We start from the raw sequence: 18490 nt of genomic DNA on the forward strand, positions 1-18490 counted from the left end.
AACAATTCATGACATTTTATAATGAATATGTGAAATGCTGGATACTCATAAACATGTTAATAATTTAATGGCAGTCACTAATATTCTTGCCAATAGTATGATCCACAAACAGCAGCAAATCAAAATCAAACTGCTTATTCACAAATCTTTTTTCCCATTACTCAACCAGCTCTAGTACTGATAGATGAATTACATCAACTGTGCAGACATTAAAAAATGTAGCTATATAAAATGTCAATGTTGTAACTCAGTTGAAGTTCCTTTTATGTTAGAATATCACTAAGTTTGACAAAAAATTGTATTTTGATCATAACAAGATATTTTCAAATATTGGCATGAGAAACTTCAAAAGCAATAAATACTAAAATTCAAGAATACACCTCTACCCCGATATAACGTGACCCAATATAACACGAATTCAGATATAACACAGTAAAGCAGCGCTCTGGTGGTGTGGGGATGCGCACTCCAGCGGATCAAAGCAAGTTCGATATAACGCGGTTTCACCTATAACGCGGTAAGATTTTTTGGCTCCTGAGGACAGCGTTATATCGGGATAGAGGTGTATGTCAAAATGTCTATTTTTCAACATCTCAAGCTTTACTACTTTAAAAAAAAAATACCAAAAGGATCAACTTTCTACCTAGAGTTTTATTAATTTATCAGTTTCCTACAAACCATTCATTTGTTAGAACTTATTTTTTGAGGTCTGGCATTTCAAAAAGGTTATCCAGATATAAAATTTTAAATAAACAAATCTCTAAAGATGAGATGACATTGCTGTTTATGAGACATTAATATGAGAACCAGGAATTGTTCCCTTGGAAAAACTCAGGCTTTTAGTAAATCAAGAGGCTACATTAAACATTTTGGAAAGCTCTATACAGTGAAGTCAGTGGGATTTTTGCTGTTGATGTCAATGTGAAAACCTTCAAGCCCCTTTTTAAATTTATAGCCAGGAGTGCTGAAGACTGCCTGTCTTTACAGTCTGAATCCAGTTCACATGAAGATATAAATATATGTTAAATGTGCACACTGTGTATTTTGGTCAGTAACTGCAATACCAATGCTATTAGAGATGTGGATAGAGGTAAATTTAAATGTTAATAGACTTTTAATTGTAAAGCACTTTCATAAGTTTAGCCTCAAACTCTTTTTAATCTAAAAAGAGGTCAAAGAATTAACATTCATATTTCAGCGGCTGACAAGAGAGTAGTGCTAGTTAATTGGTTTAGTAATAACCATTGGTACTGTGGTGGCACCTTACCGTAGTTTTACAAGGCTTCAGCGAAATCTTGCAAAATCAAAAAGATTATTTTCAAAGGTTAAAGTAGACAGAGAGGTGAAGCAGACAGATACTGATCTCATAGTTAGACAGTTGCCAGTGATTTGATTATGTACACAAAGTTTGTTAGAAACCGTGTGAGAACCAATTATTATATAATCGATTTAGCCTTTCGAGTCAGTTCTAAGTAGTCTTCCAAAGTCTCTCTCAGAAGATTTTACAAATAGTTCTTTTTAGTTTGGATTATTTAGTTTTTCATTTTGTAGTGGATAGGTATAGGTCAGATCAGGCAGGTGCTAAAGAACTGTTTTGGGAAAAAAAACAGCCTAAGTGAACAGATCTCTGATAATATGTTGTAAATATATATTATTTTTACAGAATGTAATTTTTTTATCAGTAGACTGCTATAATTCTCTCCTAGGGTTACAGGCTTGGTGTCTTGTCACAAGCAGAAAATAAGATGTACTGTTATTGGATAAAAGTAACAATGATGCTGTATGAAACTGTATTCTCAACATTAATATTTTTTCCAGTCTAAAACATATATGTGCAGCTGGCAAGGAGTAACCCTGTGTTTCACAGTTGACTTTGCCTTGGGATTCACCTGTTTTGAAAGTAAAACAAAGGTAAGAGGAAAAGGAGCTAAAACATAATCTGTTCTATTCTACTGTTAATGAGTTTGGTTTTAATAATATTTTACAGTTACCTAGCACTTTTGATCCAAAGTACGTTACAAAGTCTGTTGATAGGGTCCCACTTTGAAATGCACCCAGCTGTGAATTGGAAAGGGATAGCCCGCCTGTGCCCTAAGCATGGAAGGGGGCATTTTGGCCAGTGACACCAAGACAAATGATTATTTTTACAGGAAACAAACAAACAAAAAAAAGCAATTGGATTTTTAACCCAGATGTCAGTTTCTAAGGTTTCACCCCAAAAAGAAACACAAGATGGACAGCGGTTTACTGACCTTGAGAAAATGAAGTGGTGTGTGATTTGAACCTGTGTGTTTAGGACACCATAAGACAATTAAAAGACTGAATTGGGCTTAGCCCTATGTGGAGTTTCAAGAAGCAAGGAAAAGATGTAAGAAACCTTCCTTTCCCTTCTAGCTTTGCAAGACCCAGCAAAGGCTGGTCCTTGTGCTCTACTGATTCTGGTGTTAGATTTCCTAATGTGGATGGAGAAGAGAGATGGCAGTGGCAGGCCCCTGTCTACTGAAGCTGCAGTAGTGGAGAGAGAGCCACTTTCTACATCTGCAAAGGATGCAAAGCCAGCAATTCAATTAAAATTTAATGTGAACCTTATTGCATTTTGTGAGTGAACTCCTGAGCTTAGATAAATTGGTGTAAGTCCTTTTACTTTAACAGAACTATGCTGATTTACACCAGCTGAGAATCTGTGTTTTTAGCAACACAGTAACTCTGGCAATAAATCAATCAATCAACTTTTAACCTTAACACTGGGGGCTTACTCTTAGAACAGAGCTATATTTTTTTAAACATGTGTGAAGGAAGTTGATCGAATGATTTAGAGGAAAGCAAAAAAATGCCCTTCTTTGAAATATGGACCAAAGTATTTAGTTTTTAGAATATGTATCTGTAATTTGAAAGTGGCTTTGCTTAAAGACTTCATGATTAGGATCTGCTCTCATTGATGCTAGTGTAAATCTGGAATAATTCCATAGCATGTGCAGTATTATTTACTAGGGTATAAAATTTCAAGAGCTGTAAATTCACATTCTTCTTTCTTTCTTGCAAGAGTGTTGGTATTAATTACATTGCATTGGCCTTCACAAATACATTCTACATACCTTTCTTATTTCAGCAGTTTCAGTTGGCTATGGCTTTTCTGTACACTTCTTATGCTAAATTGTTGTCATAGTGCTGTTAGGTACTTTCAAACAGATTCTGCATTCCGCTCCACAGTTGGCTACAGTTCAGTGAGAAACAGTGATTCCTGTAAAAATAAAGTCTGGAGAGCATTTTGGGATCCTTTGGATGAATATTACCAAATAAATAAAATAAATATTTATAGGTTTTTTTAAATAATAACCTTAGCCTTTGTTTTCCTGTCCTATATTCTGAAACGGAACACTAGTGTGAAATGAAAATTAAATGCCTCCCTGAAGAACTCTACCCAGTACATTACAAACATCAACAAGTCACTTGGGGAAATGGTGACACCTGGTTATATTTTCCTGTTTAGTTTCAATGAGTTTTGGTATGACCGTCTCCTACTTCCACTAACTAAGAGGACAGGGAACCTTTTTAAAAAATTAAAAAAGCAACAACATCTTTGTACAGTCAAAGGAGAACTGTCCACAAATCTCAGGCAAGACTTTTTAAAATAGATTAATTTAGAATAAAGAGCTGCAGGTTTGATACAGAAAAATGGCTGACCTCATATAGAATCATAGAATCATAGAAGATTAGGGTTGGAAGAAACCTCAGGAGATCATCTAGTCTAACCCCCTGCTCAAAGCAGGGCCAACACCAACTAAATCATCCCAGCCAGGGCTTTGTCCAGCGGGGCCTTAAAAACCTCTAAGGATGGAGATTCCACCACCTCCCTAGGTAACCCATTCCAGTGCTTCACCAACCTCCTAGTGAAATAGTGTTTCTTCTCCCACTGAAGTTTGAGACCATTGCTTCTTGTTCTGTCATCTGCCACCACTGAGAACAGCCTAGCTCCATCCTCTTTGGAACCCCCCTTCAGGTATTTGAGGCTGCTATCAAATCCCCCCTCACTCTTCTCTTCTGAAGACTAAATTATCAAATTATCCCATTCGTTTTCAAGAGCAAAAAGGGAAACATTATCTTAATCAGTGTTTAATGGCAGATCAGAGTACCTGATCAATACATGCTGTCCTGACTAATTCAGTTTATTAGGGGGAAAACGTTGCAGAAAAATGCTCAACCTCAACAGCAATCTCACATCGACACATTAACAGAAAGTACAAGACTGTTATGACAGTAAGGGAAACTAGAGGGCCTTGCTGGGAACAGCTTGCCATGTTGTCTGCATACAAATCTGTGCAGAAGGTAGTCGGATTCACAATTCTATTTCAACCTTAAGCATTGGCCATGAGTGTTCTGTGGAATTGAGCTGAGGCCTTTTGCATAGTCATCCCTCTCCTTCAAAAAATGTCCCCTTTCCCCTACATCCTTTGTTGCCTTCAGAGAGACTTCTCATCAGCCCAATCCTGTTTCATGCTAGGGTCCCTGAGACTCCCTTCACTGGGGTTGTCAGGTGGTTCTACATGGTGGTTCCTCAATCATTTAACTTCAGGAAGTGGAAAGATGACAGGAAAGGGCCACTGCTCCCCACCCTAATCCAGCGTTTTTCTGCAGACAGGAAATATCGGCTCCCCATAGGAAAAAAAAAAGCATTTCTTTGCCCACAGTTGCTGATTTTGCTGAGGCAGCAATGGGTAGCAGCAACTAATCTGTAATATGATAGTTTTGGAACATATTCAGGTTGTCCAGCTACTTTGTACTGTGGTTTATGAGCCTTCCCTAGTATATGCTTTAGAGCAGTAGAGCTATTGTGTTAGGAAATCTGGGGTACTACGTACTGCTGGCTCAGCTGAGCTGGGGGGGGGGAACAGAAGGAGTGAATTAGGATTTTCTGCCTCCTCTCAACACTTTTCTGATCAAGGTCCTTATCTAGTACCCTTCCACTCCCATTCAAAGGATTAGAGACTATTCAGAGCCCTGTGAAAGCCACCAGATCCCCACACCATATAGATAAGTCTGGTATCTTTTTCAGTTGACGTTTGATCAACTTGACAGTTAATCTTTGTCCATCGCTAGGAGGAGCTTATCACCCAGTGTGACCAATGCAAACCCCATACCATCCCGAACCCAAGAACGTGGCTCTATCCTTTTCTTATTCCTCCTTTCCTATATCTCTTCCTCCAGTTAAAAAAATATAGTACATGTAACTAACAAAGCTGTGCCAATTCTTCACCAGGTTGATTTGCTTGTGTGTTCTCATTCCCTAACCTTTGTCTGTTTTTTTCTTTATATTATAAGCCTTTCGGGCTTATGTCTCTTTCTATATTTGTACAGCGCCCAGCATGCTGTAGCTCCAATACTGATTGGAGCATTTGGGCACTAAGATAATATCAATATTTCCTTATCATCATCAAGGGAATATGAGGACCCTGATATAATAATTAACAATGTTAAGCAATCGTTTCTTTAATTACTCATTTAAGGGAAGCTGAGACCCTGATCTCTAGTAAGCAAGCATCAATCATCTAAATAACAAATAACTTAATGCTCCTCTTCTTGATTTTACTAACCACATGTATCAGGAGTCCAGTTTGCATGGAGAGTAGTTCAAAGCTATCCAGTACATCCATCTTCTGGGTGAGTGAAAATAAACTAACCTCTGCTGAAGAGGACTTGGCATTTCTTCCTGCTCTAATTGGAGCTGCGACCACAGAGCAGCCATCCAGGTCGAAATCCAATCAGTATTATCTTCCAAATATTGAAAAATATTCACAGTCAAAATGTCTGCTGTTTCCAGGTGAGACATACTGCTAGTCCACAGGCAGAAAACATCTTGCAAATGTGGATTTTTTTAAAAAGCCAGATTTAAAAAAAAAATAAAAACACAGTTAACTGCTTTTCTGCCATTATTTCATTTTAAATGGCTTTCAAAGCATTCAACTGGGAATGATTCATGTTTCCTCCACCAGCTCCCAGGGATCTGGTCGCACCTCAGTGTGCATACGCATTTCCATTAATGTTATTGGAGGTAACAGAAACATCAGAAGGAAATTGTACTCTGATTGTTTGGTTTCATTTTTTTACATTTCTGACTCCAAGACTAATGTGTGGAAAACGTTTTGAGAAGTGAAGAAAATTACAGTGATTTTTAACAATTAATTTCCAAATGTTGATTTCAATAAGTCTCTCTTTGTAATTTTTAAAAATACCCCAGTAAACCCAGTGATTCACTTGTAGCATAGCTCCATGTATTGCTATGTAAGAAACCTGAGGCTGGCACAGACCTGGGGATTCTTATTTCTTGGCTTTCAAATGATTGAATAACACACACTATAGTGCTTTACATGTCTGTAGCACATTTCATCTAAGGATTTCAAACCACTTTTACACTCTAAAATTAAGCTTTGCAATACTGGTGCAAGTATCATTCCCCTCATTGTACAGATGAGCCAAGGGAGGCTTGAGAGATTTAAGGTCTGTGGTGAAAGCCTGGCTCAGTAAAGTCAATGGCAAAACTCCGATTGACTTCAATAGGCACAGGATTTTACCCTGATCTCTGTACACCCTTATATGGGTAGGAAAGTACGAAAAATTGTATCTTTTTTGCTGTTATGTATGAAGTAGAGTAGATACATTGTATTTATTATGCAACCATCCTCTTGCCTAAAATATATTAATCCGTCATTTATTTTACATTACATTTAACTTCTCGATGTTGGATCAAAATTGCTCAATAATGCAAAGTTTTGGGTATAAGAGTGTAATGTCAAAGAGTCCTAATTAACATTTTTTTTTTTTCAGAATGTGCTCTGGAGGTTTAAATTCTCTCAGCTCAAGGGGTCTTCAGACGATGGAAAAACAAGAGTAAAGCTTCTTTTTCAGAATCTAGACACCAAACAAATTGAGATGAAGGTATCTGATATAGTCTCTCTCTATTTAAAAAAACATTAATTGAATTTATATCAAAGAAATGAAAGTTTTCATTAAATACTGTGCATGTTTACAATCAACAGTTAAATCATGTATTATTTTTTTCATATTCTCTAGAAGCTGTGCAACTAATAAAAGTCCTGTGGTGTCTCTAGATTTATTACGCCATATATGTGATTCTGTTCCTGAGATGTATTCTGAAAAATTGTGATATATTCATTCAGAATGATAATTTCTCTGAAGTGCCTTCTGTTAAGTGTAGTTTTTCAGCAATAAGTGTAATATCTTAAAACCCTGATTTTAAAATGGATATAAGAAAAATAGTTTAAATGTTTTATTTTAAAGCATTTTAATATATTTTTAAGATGCCACATAGCAAAGTTAGAGCTTTAAGAAAAAAAAGTAGATTTTTCTGATTTCTTAATAAAAAATATTAACTAACTATTATTATCTATTATTAATGCCTACATAAGGGCACAGTCTTGCAAGGGGCAGAGAGCACCCTAACTCCCATCGAATCCATTGGTTTTGAAGTGAGATGAGAGCATGCAGTATTGTGCAGGATCAGGTATTAAATAGTGATAAGATACAGTTTGATTACATAGCAACTGGTGTATGATTCACAATCCTTTTTTCTCTAAATAACTTTAGACAAGACCTTTAGCCTCAACATTCAGATCTGGGTATCAGACCTCAGTGTAGTGATGTTTACATTCAGAGTACTGGTTTGATGCATAGACCTAGTGCTTGCTATGACATTTGGAACTGGGTCCAGGTTATGGACTTTGATCCTGCCAAAGTTTGAGGGTGTTTCAAGTTGCCTGTGGAGGCGTTGGCATGGGAGAAAGCTCATGGCGTTGACATGGGAGAAATGGTGCATTGAGCCTGGGGTCACTAGCAGAGCAGACGAGGTTGGAGAGTGGCAAAGTGAAATACAGAGAGACGTGTGTGAGGTAATATCTTCTATTGGGGCAACTTCTGCTGGTGAGAGAAAAGCTTTCGAGCCACACATAGCTCTTCTTTGGGTCTGGGAAAGGTACCCCCAGAGTCAAAGCAAAATGCGAGGTGGAACAGATTGTTTAGCATAAATAATTAGCACATATTATAAGGGACCATTAATTTAGAGTGGCCTGTTAACACGTCTGCAGTCATAGGACAAAAAGAGAGGGATAGTGGGTTACAGATTGTGGTAATAAGCCATAAATCCAGTGTCTCTGTACAGTTCATGATTTTTAGTCTAGCAGAGTAATGCATTTAAACTCCCAGGCTCATCTTTTAAAAGTGTTGTGCAGGTTTCCTTTGAGGATGAGTACTGAGGTCAGATCTAGAGTGATCACATTGTGAAGAGTGGTCACCCACAATAGTGGGGTGTTTTTGTCTTTTATCATTTTCCTGTGTGAGTTCATTCAAGAGTGTAAATAGTACCTCACTCGCCTTGTCTGTCAAATATCCTGGGACTGACAAAGCTACAGCTACAATGCATGCAATGGTGAAATACAATCAGATAAGAAGGGAAAGACAGTCATAATGGCTTTGAAGGCAATGGCAAGAGCTTGCATGTGATGGAATACAGAAGAGGAAGCCAGTGAAGGGATTTAGGTGGCACAATGGGCAAAATCAGTAAAAACAAGAGTTTAAAACACTCTAAAAATCCCTTCCCCTCTTGTGGTGGTCAGATTTCAGTCTCCTTGTTATTTGTGAGGTTATAATCCCACTTGTACTCCAAAGATTGTAAGCAAAACTGTAAATTAGGCAAGACTTGATTTTTTTCAAGGTTAAAAACGGCAGCAAGAAGAAAACATTCTGGGCTTCTTTACAAATCATGCCTTACTAATCTATTAGAATTCTTTGAGGGGGGTCAACAAGCATGTGGACAAGGGTGATCCAGTGGATATAATGTACTTGCACATAGGCAGCAGGTTTAAAACAAATAAAAGGAATTATTTCTTCACAGAACACACAGTCAACCTGTGGATTTCTTTCCCAGAGGATGTTGTGAAGGCCAACACTATAACAGAGTTCCAGAAATAACTAGATAATTTCATGGAGGATAGATCCATCAATGGCTATTAGCCAGGATGGACAGGGATGCAAAACCATGCTCTGAAGTGACCCTAGCCTCTGTTTGCCAGTTTGGGCAAGATGGGATGGATCACTTGATGAATACCTGTTCTGTTCATTTCCTCTGAAGCACCTGATATTGGCTACTGTCACAAGACAGGATACTAGGCTAGATGGACCATTGGTTTCACCAGTATGGCCGTTCTTATGTTCTTATCATAAATGAGGAAAATAAAGGCCACAAATAAAACTTGTTTTCCTTTGCAGTTCTATACTGTGAATTGGTCCAGTATTTATTGCCTATGCAAACTTATCTGACAAACATATTTAGGGGTGGTCTAAACTTTTTGCAAAGGAAAATTGTTTTTGACCAAATTATTATTAATATTATTGTTGTTTGTTTGTTGTAAGTGTCTGCCTTCCTCAAAATAATTTGATCTTTCATTGAAAAGCCAAAAACCTCTTTGGGTATTTTTGGATGAAAACTGAACTTTTTTTGTTTTTTGACTATTTTCACTTGAAAATATTCTGGGATTTAGCTGTTTTCATCACAATTTTTTTCAGTTTTTGGTTGCAAAAAAACATTAAACATTTTTTTTAACAAAAAGTCAAAAAAATTGCCAAGGAAAAACACTATTTTCTAACCAGCTTTTTTATTTACTATTGTACTAACTACCCAGCAAAGAGCTTAGTACCATCAGTTGAACTACTCATGTTTAGTAAGCACCACACCCAGCAGTGAGTGTGTCCATACTGGATCCTAGATATGAATAGACACATGTGTTAGTAGGGGAGCCAGGAGATTTAGATTCAGAAAGCTTACTGAGTGACCATGGACGAGTCAGTTTATTATTATGTGCCTCAATATCCCTATTTGTAAAATGGGAACAAAAATACGTCCTTATTTCACAAGTATTCTCATTAATGTTTGTTAAGAACATTGAGCTCTTCAGATTGAAGATGCTATGTAAGTATGTGTGAGCATACACATACAAATGTATATGTATAGTACAAATGTTGACAGAACAAAATGAAAACTCATTGAATGGCATGAGAATAAGATGAGTAGAGTAAAGGCATGCCTGAACGTTGTGGTTATGTACCCTGAAGGGTTCTCTACAAATCCAAACAGTACTTCCTCCATCTATACTCCTATTTTTTAGCAATGCAGTGTCCCACTGTCTCCCTGCTGTCTGAGCCTTTCCCAACCACCATAGTGAAAGGCTCCAGCAGCAGGAAAAGGCTCTGACAGTGGGAATGCAGTGGGGAAAGGTTCCAGCAGGTCCCTTTCACTGGTGGATGGAGCTACACTCCACAGTGTGGATGCAACTTGCTTTTCACAGCAGTGTGTAGTTATGTATAGCCTACACACTGCCACCATCGGCGTGCAGTGTAGACATAGCCATAGGCTTCAGAATTACAGCTTGGACACAAAAGGATACAGCATTGATTCCCCCCTCTACTCCAATGTATTATTGGTACAGTATATGAGTTTAAGGTACATAAAGAAGAATTTCAAGGATGTAGATGGTGCTGAATAGAGAGGGGCAGCCAATAACAAGAAACACAAATGTAATCAAATAATGGAAGTTTCATTTCTCTTGAATAGATGAGCTAGTAGATGTCAAACGAAGCTCAGTATGGATGTGTTATAACATTCACTTGGCAGCAAACACTATAGTTAATGTTGCAAGAATTTCCTGGATTACCCCTAATTTCATATGCTTGAAACTTTCTGAAAAACTCTCCTTTGGGAATGAAATTTCCATCCATGGTGTCTGGACAAAGGTTCTTTCTCTCTTTCTCTCTCTCTGTACAGTTTGAGAAACATTCCTTGTGTTGTATTCTTGGATTCTAGATGAGTGAAAAAATACACTTCTCCGACAAAAAAAATGTTGCCACTTTTCTTCATACAAATAACCAAACAAATCCTAGACAGTCAAACTTTGCATGTAATTAGTTTCTGATCAAGTTTGGAGGGGAAAAAGGCAGAATATTAATGAATGGCAAATTGCATTTCCTGTTTATGCAGCAGAGAATTCTTTTAAGTTGGAGTTTATGACTTGTAGAGAGAATTGCATAGACGTGCACTCTTTGATATGAGAGGCCTTAACAACATACACTGTTTTTCATGCTGCTTTGTGGATATTGGGCCAGATCCTGCAAGCCTTCCCTATTTATTTTAGTAAATGGGGAAACGCCTGATATCAGGTGGCCAGATTGAAAATATTTCTAAAATTAAAGTTTACATTAATGTATAACATGAATATGAACCGTATGTATCCCATTTTATATACACAGCACTACTTTTCTGGTAACATGGCCCTCATCCTCCCAATCAGCCCTAGAAACTCATCAAAATCTCTCAAAATAGCTGCTCTATGTCAGTCCTTTTAGTCCCTCTCCTGGCCTTTGGTTACTTCAGAACCATCCACGAAACTCAACTGAGGAATCATCTTGAAAAAGGAAACCCGTTCAAGGATTACACCTAAAAATTGCTACCCAGCTGGCATTGTTTAGGCAAGAAACAAGCCAATTTTGTTTTTCTTTCTGACACTCTTCATTTTGTCATTTCAGCCTCCCTCACAGTCTGTTTGTCTGTTTTATCCAGCTAAATATCCTGACACACACCTAGACTGTATGGTCTCTGGAGCAAGGACTGTCTTCTTTCTTGTCAGTACAGCACCTAACACAAAATGACCCTGATCCTTGATTGTGCTACCTATGATTATCTTAATACAAATAATAAGGATTACGCCTGATGTTTGCATTTCATCAGGCCCTGGTGTTTTGAAGACATCTAACTTGTCTAGGTAATTTTTTACTTGTTCTTTCCCTATTTTAGACTCTGATCCTACCTCATTTTCACTGGCATTCACTATGTTAGACGTCCAATCGCCAACAACCTTCTTGGTGAGAACCAAAACAAAGGAGTCATTAAGCACCTCTGCCATTTCCACATTTTCTGTTATTGTCTTTCCCCCCTCATTGAGTAATGGGCCTACTCTGTTCTTGGTCTTCCTCTTGTTTCTAATGTATTTGTAGAATATTTTCTTGTTTCCTTTTATGTCCCTAGCTAGTTTGATCTCGTTTTGTGCCTTGGCTTTTCTAATTTTGTCCCTACATAACTGTGTTATTTTTTTATATTCATGCTTTGTAATTTGACCGAGTCTCCACTTTTTGTAGGACTCTTTTTTGAGTTTTAGATCATTGAAGATCTCCTGGTTAAGTCAGGGTGGTCTCTTGCCATATTTCCTATCTTTCCTATGCAGTGGGATAGTTTGCTCTTTGCCCTTAATAATGTCTCTTTGAAAAAGTGCCAACTGTCTTCCATTGTTTTTCCCCTTAGACTTGCTTCCCATGGGATTTTACCTACCAACTTCCTGAGTTTGCTAAAGTCTGCCTTCTTGAAATCATTGATGGAAGTACTTTTACTTTATTCCATGCATTGAATGCCCACAGATATCAATGAGGATTCAATGCTGACAGTACATTTGATAGCTCTTTTCATAGCTGAAAGAATGTTTACATAACATTGGTTTCAGAGTAGCAGCCGTGTTAGTCTGTATCCGCAAAAAGAAGAACAGGAGTACTTGTGGCACCTTAGAGAAATTTGTTAGTCTCTAAGGTGCCACAAGTACTCCTGTTCTTCTTTTTACATAACATTGGTGAGAGCAGTCTGAAATCTTGTATATAATCTTTTTAGAATACTCCCATTCTGACTAGTTATTTATCTTGATACAGTAAGTGCACATAGATTAGGTAAGAGTAAGCCCATACTATAAAATGAGAAGGTTTGTAAGGAATTTGCTCTTTTCTAAGGTCCATATGCTGCATTTGGTCTGTGTGTAGAATGCTCATTAATGTCACCGAGGGCTGAAAGTCAGAGTTTTTCCATTGACTTCACGGGAGTTTGAATCAAATCCTAAAATCCTTTAAGACAGTTTTTGTATGTTATGTGAAGTAGCTTGAAAACATTATAATTCAAGTTTAAAGTTTTTGTTTGGCCAGAGCTGGGAACTGTTATATTAAAGGTTATATTATAATACAGAAAAAAACATGACCATGCACTTCATTTTAATTGGAGAAAAAAAAAAGAATAACTAAACAATAAAATATATCAACAACAATATTTCTTCTCTCTTGGTATTTATATCCAGTTGAGATACTGATTAATAATTTACATCTACTGTACATAAAATGTGCATTTAGAAAACTTATTTCCATATATGCTCCATATCTGTCAAGCAAGACAGAAGAAATATTGTGTGGCTTCTGATATAAAAAAATCAGAATAAGGATTTTGTTTACTTTCTTCAAAGGATTTTAACTAACATTTTACACTTCATTTTTCTTTCACAATAAGATCTAATTTTGCATGTGAAACGTGAATGAATATTTTAGCAGCTAGTTGTCATTTACCACCAATTACAACAAAGTGAACACTTTAGTTAAGGTCCCAAAGAGTTTGTGTTCTTTCAGGGTAATTTCTGAACTAATATTTCTTAATCTATTGACTAGCCACATGTGAAAGCAGGATCCTGAAAGATTCTTGCCTCTTCCTTTTTAAAAATAACTTGAATATTTTTAACTAGCTATACATAATTTAAAAACAAACAAACAGCACAGTCAGTCCATCAGCAGTTACATTGCTGTATTGGCTGTACCTAGGTGTGTTCATAACTTTACTGCTTTTACTATAGGACAGAAGAGATGTTTGTCTTGGAAATGTTACCTTTTCCTTGCTAATAGCATAGTAGTCCCTGATCTTGAAAGGGGCTGTGCGTCTGTAATTCACATTAAATCCTTCAGAGTTGTGGTTGCTCAGCACTTTCTAGCATGAAGAATTTTGTAACGGGTGTACTGTATAAAAGATTTGGTCCGGTTCAGATTAGAAGCCTTATTATGGCCACTCTTCCCATTAATACAAGAAGTAGTAATACACTGTCTACAGAATTGGAGGTGGTGGTGGCAATTTGTTCTGCTCTTGGTATTAAAAGCTACAGAGGAGGTAAATCCGGGTGGGTTGCCCAGCTGCACTGGGGTGAACATAGGCTACACCTGTTCCATATGTATAGCAAGGGATGCCTCTCAGCATGCTCCCCCTAGTGCCCAGGAGATATTCATGTCCTATAGAAGTATACTGCCTCCAGACACCATTGCTGAAATTATGCACCTCTTCCTTCTCCCTATCATAATACAAACTTTTAAGAAGTACAAATGAGTCCTGAACAACTGATTCTCCAGAGACCAGATTTTCAAATGCTCAGCACCCACAACTGGGTCTAGAGTTTCACCTAAATAAGGGCTGGACTTTTTAAGAGGCTCAGCACCCTGCAGAACCCAATATGCTGAGCTCTTATAAACAGCCATCCCTTCATTCTCCTGCCTAAATGGGAGCTGAGCCATCTTGTAAATCTAGACTTGATTGTGGGTATGGAGATCTTTTCAAAGTCTGGTTCTATGTGATTATGTGAAGCATATCCAGACCTCCTTGTTTTAGAAATCAGGCTGGAATCTTACTGAAACAGATTTATTTGAGAGATATCCCATACTGCTTTTGGAATTACCATAAAGAATAGCTGTTCCCAAGGTAATTCTGTATTCCTGTATTCCTTTCTTGCTGGAACCAAACTATGCAGATGCACTTCTGCTAGTTAGGAAACAAGTCAAATGTAGAGTTTAAATAATGTTAAGGATTTTTTTATTTTATTTTATTTACTAAAACATATACAGATATGAACACTTAGCTGAATTATCCTCATGATTGACTCATCCTGCAAGGCATAAATATTGAAGGAAGTTCTGAACAGTGAGAATACTAATATACTGCATGGTCATCAATGCTGTAGAGTAACATAAATGCACATAATGGTATGAGTTAAGAACAAGGTTTCAGCTTTAACTCTGAATTTGCTGGCATTTGTGGGTTTGTTAAACATACTTATTTGTGCTTTAATGGCATTTATGCTAACATCACAGGAGAGGAACCCAGACAGGTTAAAGCAAAAATCCATTCCTTTACAGCTTACGGTACTGATAGTTTTTATAAATTACCCATTTGATATAGGTTCTTGATTTAAAGACAGGGACACTGAGTATCACTGAATCTCCCAGACTATAGATCTCAGGATCATACTCTATATAAGGTTATTAAGTCACTGATGAATTGTAACTTCTGTGCATGCTGGCTCTTCGGAGAAAGATAAGCAGCTACTTTTCAGAATAAATAGTATATTCAACCCATAAAAACATATTTAATATATTATTTATAGATAGAGGCCTGGTCTAGTAAAGCACTTTAACATTTGCTTACCTTTAGAAACCTAAGTAGCTTGCTGCTGATCATCTGTGAAAGCACATCTTCAGAACTTGGGTGTCCTTTTGTTACTTCTGTTGTACGTTACTATTACTCATTACCACCTCATCAGACCCCAAGTTTGAAGTTGAATCCTAGTGAGAAAAACAGAAAGCAGCAGAAACTCTGGCAAGTCAAGGGCAAACATATGATAAGACAGGCCAAGAAAGAATCTGAAGAACAACTAGCTAAGGACACCATTTTTTTTAAAGTACATCAGAAGCAGGAAACCTTCCAAATAGTCCGTGAAGCCACAGGATGATCGAGATACTAAAAGAGCACTTAAGAATGAGAAGGCCATTGTGGAGGAGCTAAATTAATTTGTTCTGTTGGTCTTCACTACAGAGCAGATGGGGGAGATCTCCACACCTGAGCCATTCTTTTCAGGTGACAAATCTGAGGAACTGTCCAAGATTGAGGTGTCAATAAAGGAGGTTTAGGAACAAATTGATAAATTAAAGAGTAATAAGTCACCAAGCCCAGATAGTATTCACCCAAGAGTGCTGAAGGAACTCAAATATGAAATTGCAGAACTATTAACTGTGGTATGTAACATATTGCCTAACTCAACCTCTGTACCAGATGACAGGAGAGTAGCTAATGTAATGCCTATTTTTAAAAAAAGGCTCCCCAGGCAATCCTGGCAATTACAGGTTGGTAAGCCTAACTTCAGTACCATATAAATTAGTTGAAACTATACTAAAGAATGAAATTATCAGACACTAAGAAAAACACAATATTTTGAGAAAGACTCAGCGTGGCATTTGTACGGAAATCATGCCTCACCAATCTATTAGAATTCTATGGGGAGTCAACAGGCATGTGGACTGGGGTGATACTGCTGCTATAGAATATTTAGACTTTCAGAAAGCCTTTGACAAGGTCCCTCACCAAAGGTTCTTAAGTGAAGTGAGCAGTCATGGGATAAGAGGGAAGGTCTTCAGAATCAATAACTGGTTAAAAGATAGAAACAAAGGGTAGAAATAAATGGTCAGTTTTCACCATGGAGAGAGGTAAATAGTGGGGTCCTCCAAAGATCTGTATTGGGACCTGTGCTGTTCAATATATTCATAAATTATCTGGAAAAGGGGTGCGTAGTGAGGTGGCAAAATTTGCAGATAATACAAAATTATTCAAGATTGTTAAATCCAAAGCTGACAGCGAAGAGTTTCAAAGGGTTCTCACTAAACGGGGTGACTGGGCGCCAAAAAGCATGTGAAATTCAATGTTGATAAATGCAAAGTACTGCACATTGGAAAATATAATCCCAACTATATATACAAAATAATGGGATCTAAATTAGTTGTTACTATTCAATAAAGAGATCTTAGAATCATCATGGATAGTTCTCTGAAAACATCTGCCCAATGTGCAGCGACAGCCAAAAAAAGCTAACAGAATGTAGTAACCATTAGGAAAAGGATAGATAATAAAACAGAAAATATAATGCCACTGCATAAATCCATGATAGGCCCTTACTTTGAATACTGTATGCAGTTTTGGTCACTTCAGCTCAAAAAAGATGTCTTAGAATTGGAAAAGGAGCAGAGAAGGGCAACGATAAGGGGTATGGAACAGAGATGAAAAAGACTGGGACTGATCAACTTAGAAAAGAGGTGATTAAGGAGGAAAATGATAGAGGTCTATAAAGTTGTGGATGCTATGAAGAAAGTGAACAGTGAAGTGTTATTTATCCTTTTACATCACCCAAAAACCAGGGGTCACTTGATTAAAGTAATTAGCAGCAGGTTTAAAATGAACAAAAAGAAGTACATCTTCACACAATGCTCAGGGAACCTGTAGAACTTGTACACATGGGATGTTGTGAAGGCTAAAATTATAACTGGTGTGACAAAGTTCCTTCTCTATCTTGGTGGGTCCTGCGCTTATTGGCGGATTTTCTTGCCTCAGAGATTCACCATGTGGGTTGGGGAACAGCCCAGAAACCTTCCCCTCTGGAAGAACCCATAGTCCAGGTCAATTGGGAGGTCTGGGGGGAACCCGGGCCCGCCCTCTACTCCGGGTTCCAGCCCAGGGCCCTGTGGACTGCAGCTGTCTATAGTGCCTCCTGTAACAGCTGCATGACAGCTACAACTCCCTGGGCTACTTCCCCATGGCCTCCTCCAAACACCTTCCTTATTCTCACCACAGGACCTTCCTCCTGGTGTCTGATAACGCTTGTGCTCCTCAGTCCTCCAGCAGCATACCCTCTCACTCTCAGCTCCTTGCGCCTCTTGCTCCCAGCTCCTCACACTCACACCACAAAGTGAAGTGAGCTCCTTTTAAAACCCAGATGCCCTGATTAGCCTGCCTTAATTGATTCTAGCAGCTTCGTCTTAATTGGCTCCCGGTTTCCTAATTAGCCTGCCTGACTTAACTAGTTCTAGCAGGTTCCTGATTACTCTAGTGCAGCCCCTGCTCTGGTCACTCAGGGAACAGAAAACTACTCATCCAGTGACCAGTATATTTGCCCTCTACCAGACTCCTGTACCCCACTGGTCTGGGTCTGTCACACTGGGTTAAAAAAAGAATTTGATAAATTCATGGAGAATAGGTCCATCAATGGCTGTTAGCCAAGATGGTCAGGAAAGCAATCCCATGATCTGGGTGTCCCTGAACCTCCCAACTGACAAAGGTTGGGACTGGATGACAGGATGGATCACTCAAAATCGTAATGTTCTGTTCATTCCCTGAAGCACTAGGATTTGGCCACTGTCCGAGACAGGATATCAAGCTAAATGGACCATTGGTCTGACCCAGTATGGTCGTTCTAATGTAAAATGGCCTTTTCCTTTCAATAATGATAAATTTGTGAATGGGGAAAAAACTAACTGAGACAAGAAAGCATTCATGCCTGATGTTATAGAAAGCCTGCTTGTGACCAACTAATTAAAAAATTATACTAGAACATTTTGGTCATGAAAATACAAATGCTGAAATGTCACTGAATCACTGAGTTATCTGTAGAGTATCCCTTTCCCCCCCTTGTTACCTTCTTTGTCCCCTTTTGTGCATGGTCAGCTCTTCCCATCATTGTCACAAGCCCACTGTGAGTTCTGCCAGTTTCCTGAAAAGGAGAGTAGCAAGTTGGCTTTTATTCTTCAAACTAGGCAAAAATCT

At 38.0% G+C, this 18490-nt stretch overlaps 1 protein-coding gene across 5 annotated transcripts in view; it reads left to right on the forward strand.

The window, feature by feature from the left end:
• SNTG2 (syntrophin gamma 2) overlaps nt 1-18490 on the forward strand; it is a 461693-nt gene that overhangs the window by 435785 nt on the left and 7418 nt on the right. For 4 of the 5 annotated variants that reach the window (XM_054024597.1, XM_054024598.1, XM_054024599.1 and 1 more), the window contains 2 exons: nt 1819-1911; nt 6823-6933. The exons of the other annotated variant lie outside the window; for it this stretch is intronic. In XM_054024597.1, coding sequence (XP_053880572.1) covers nt 1819-1911; nt 6823-6933 — 204 coding nt within the window. The remainder of the gene's footprint in view (nt 1-1818; nt 1912-6822; nt 6934-18490) is intronic. 5 annotated transcript variants of the gene reach the window in all.

Source organism: Malaclemys terrapin, chromosome 3 (assembly GCF_027887155.1).
Source record: "Malaclemys terrapin pileata isolate rMalTer1 chromosome 3, rMalTer1.hap1, whole genome shotgun sequence".
Classification (NCBI taxonomy): Eukaryota; Metazoa; Chordata; order Testudines; family Emydidae; genus Malaclemys; species Malaclemys terrapin.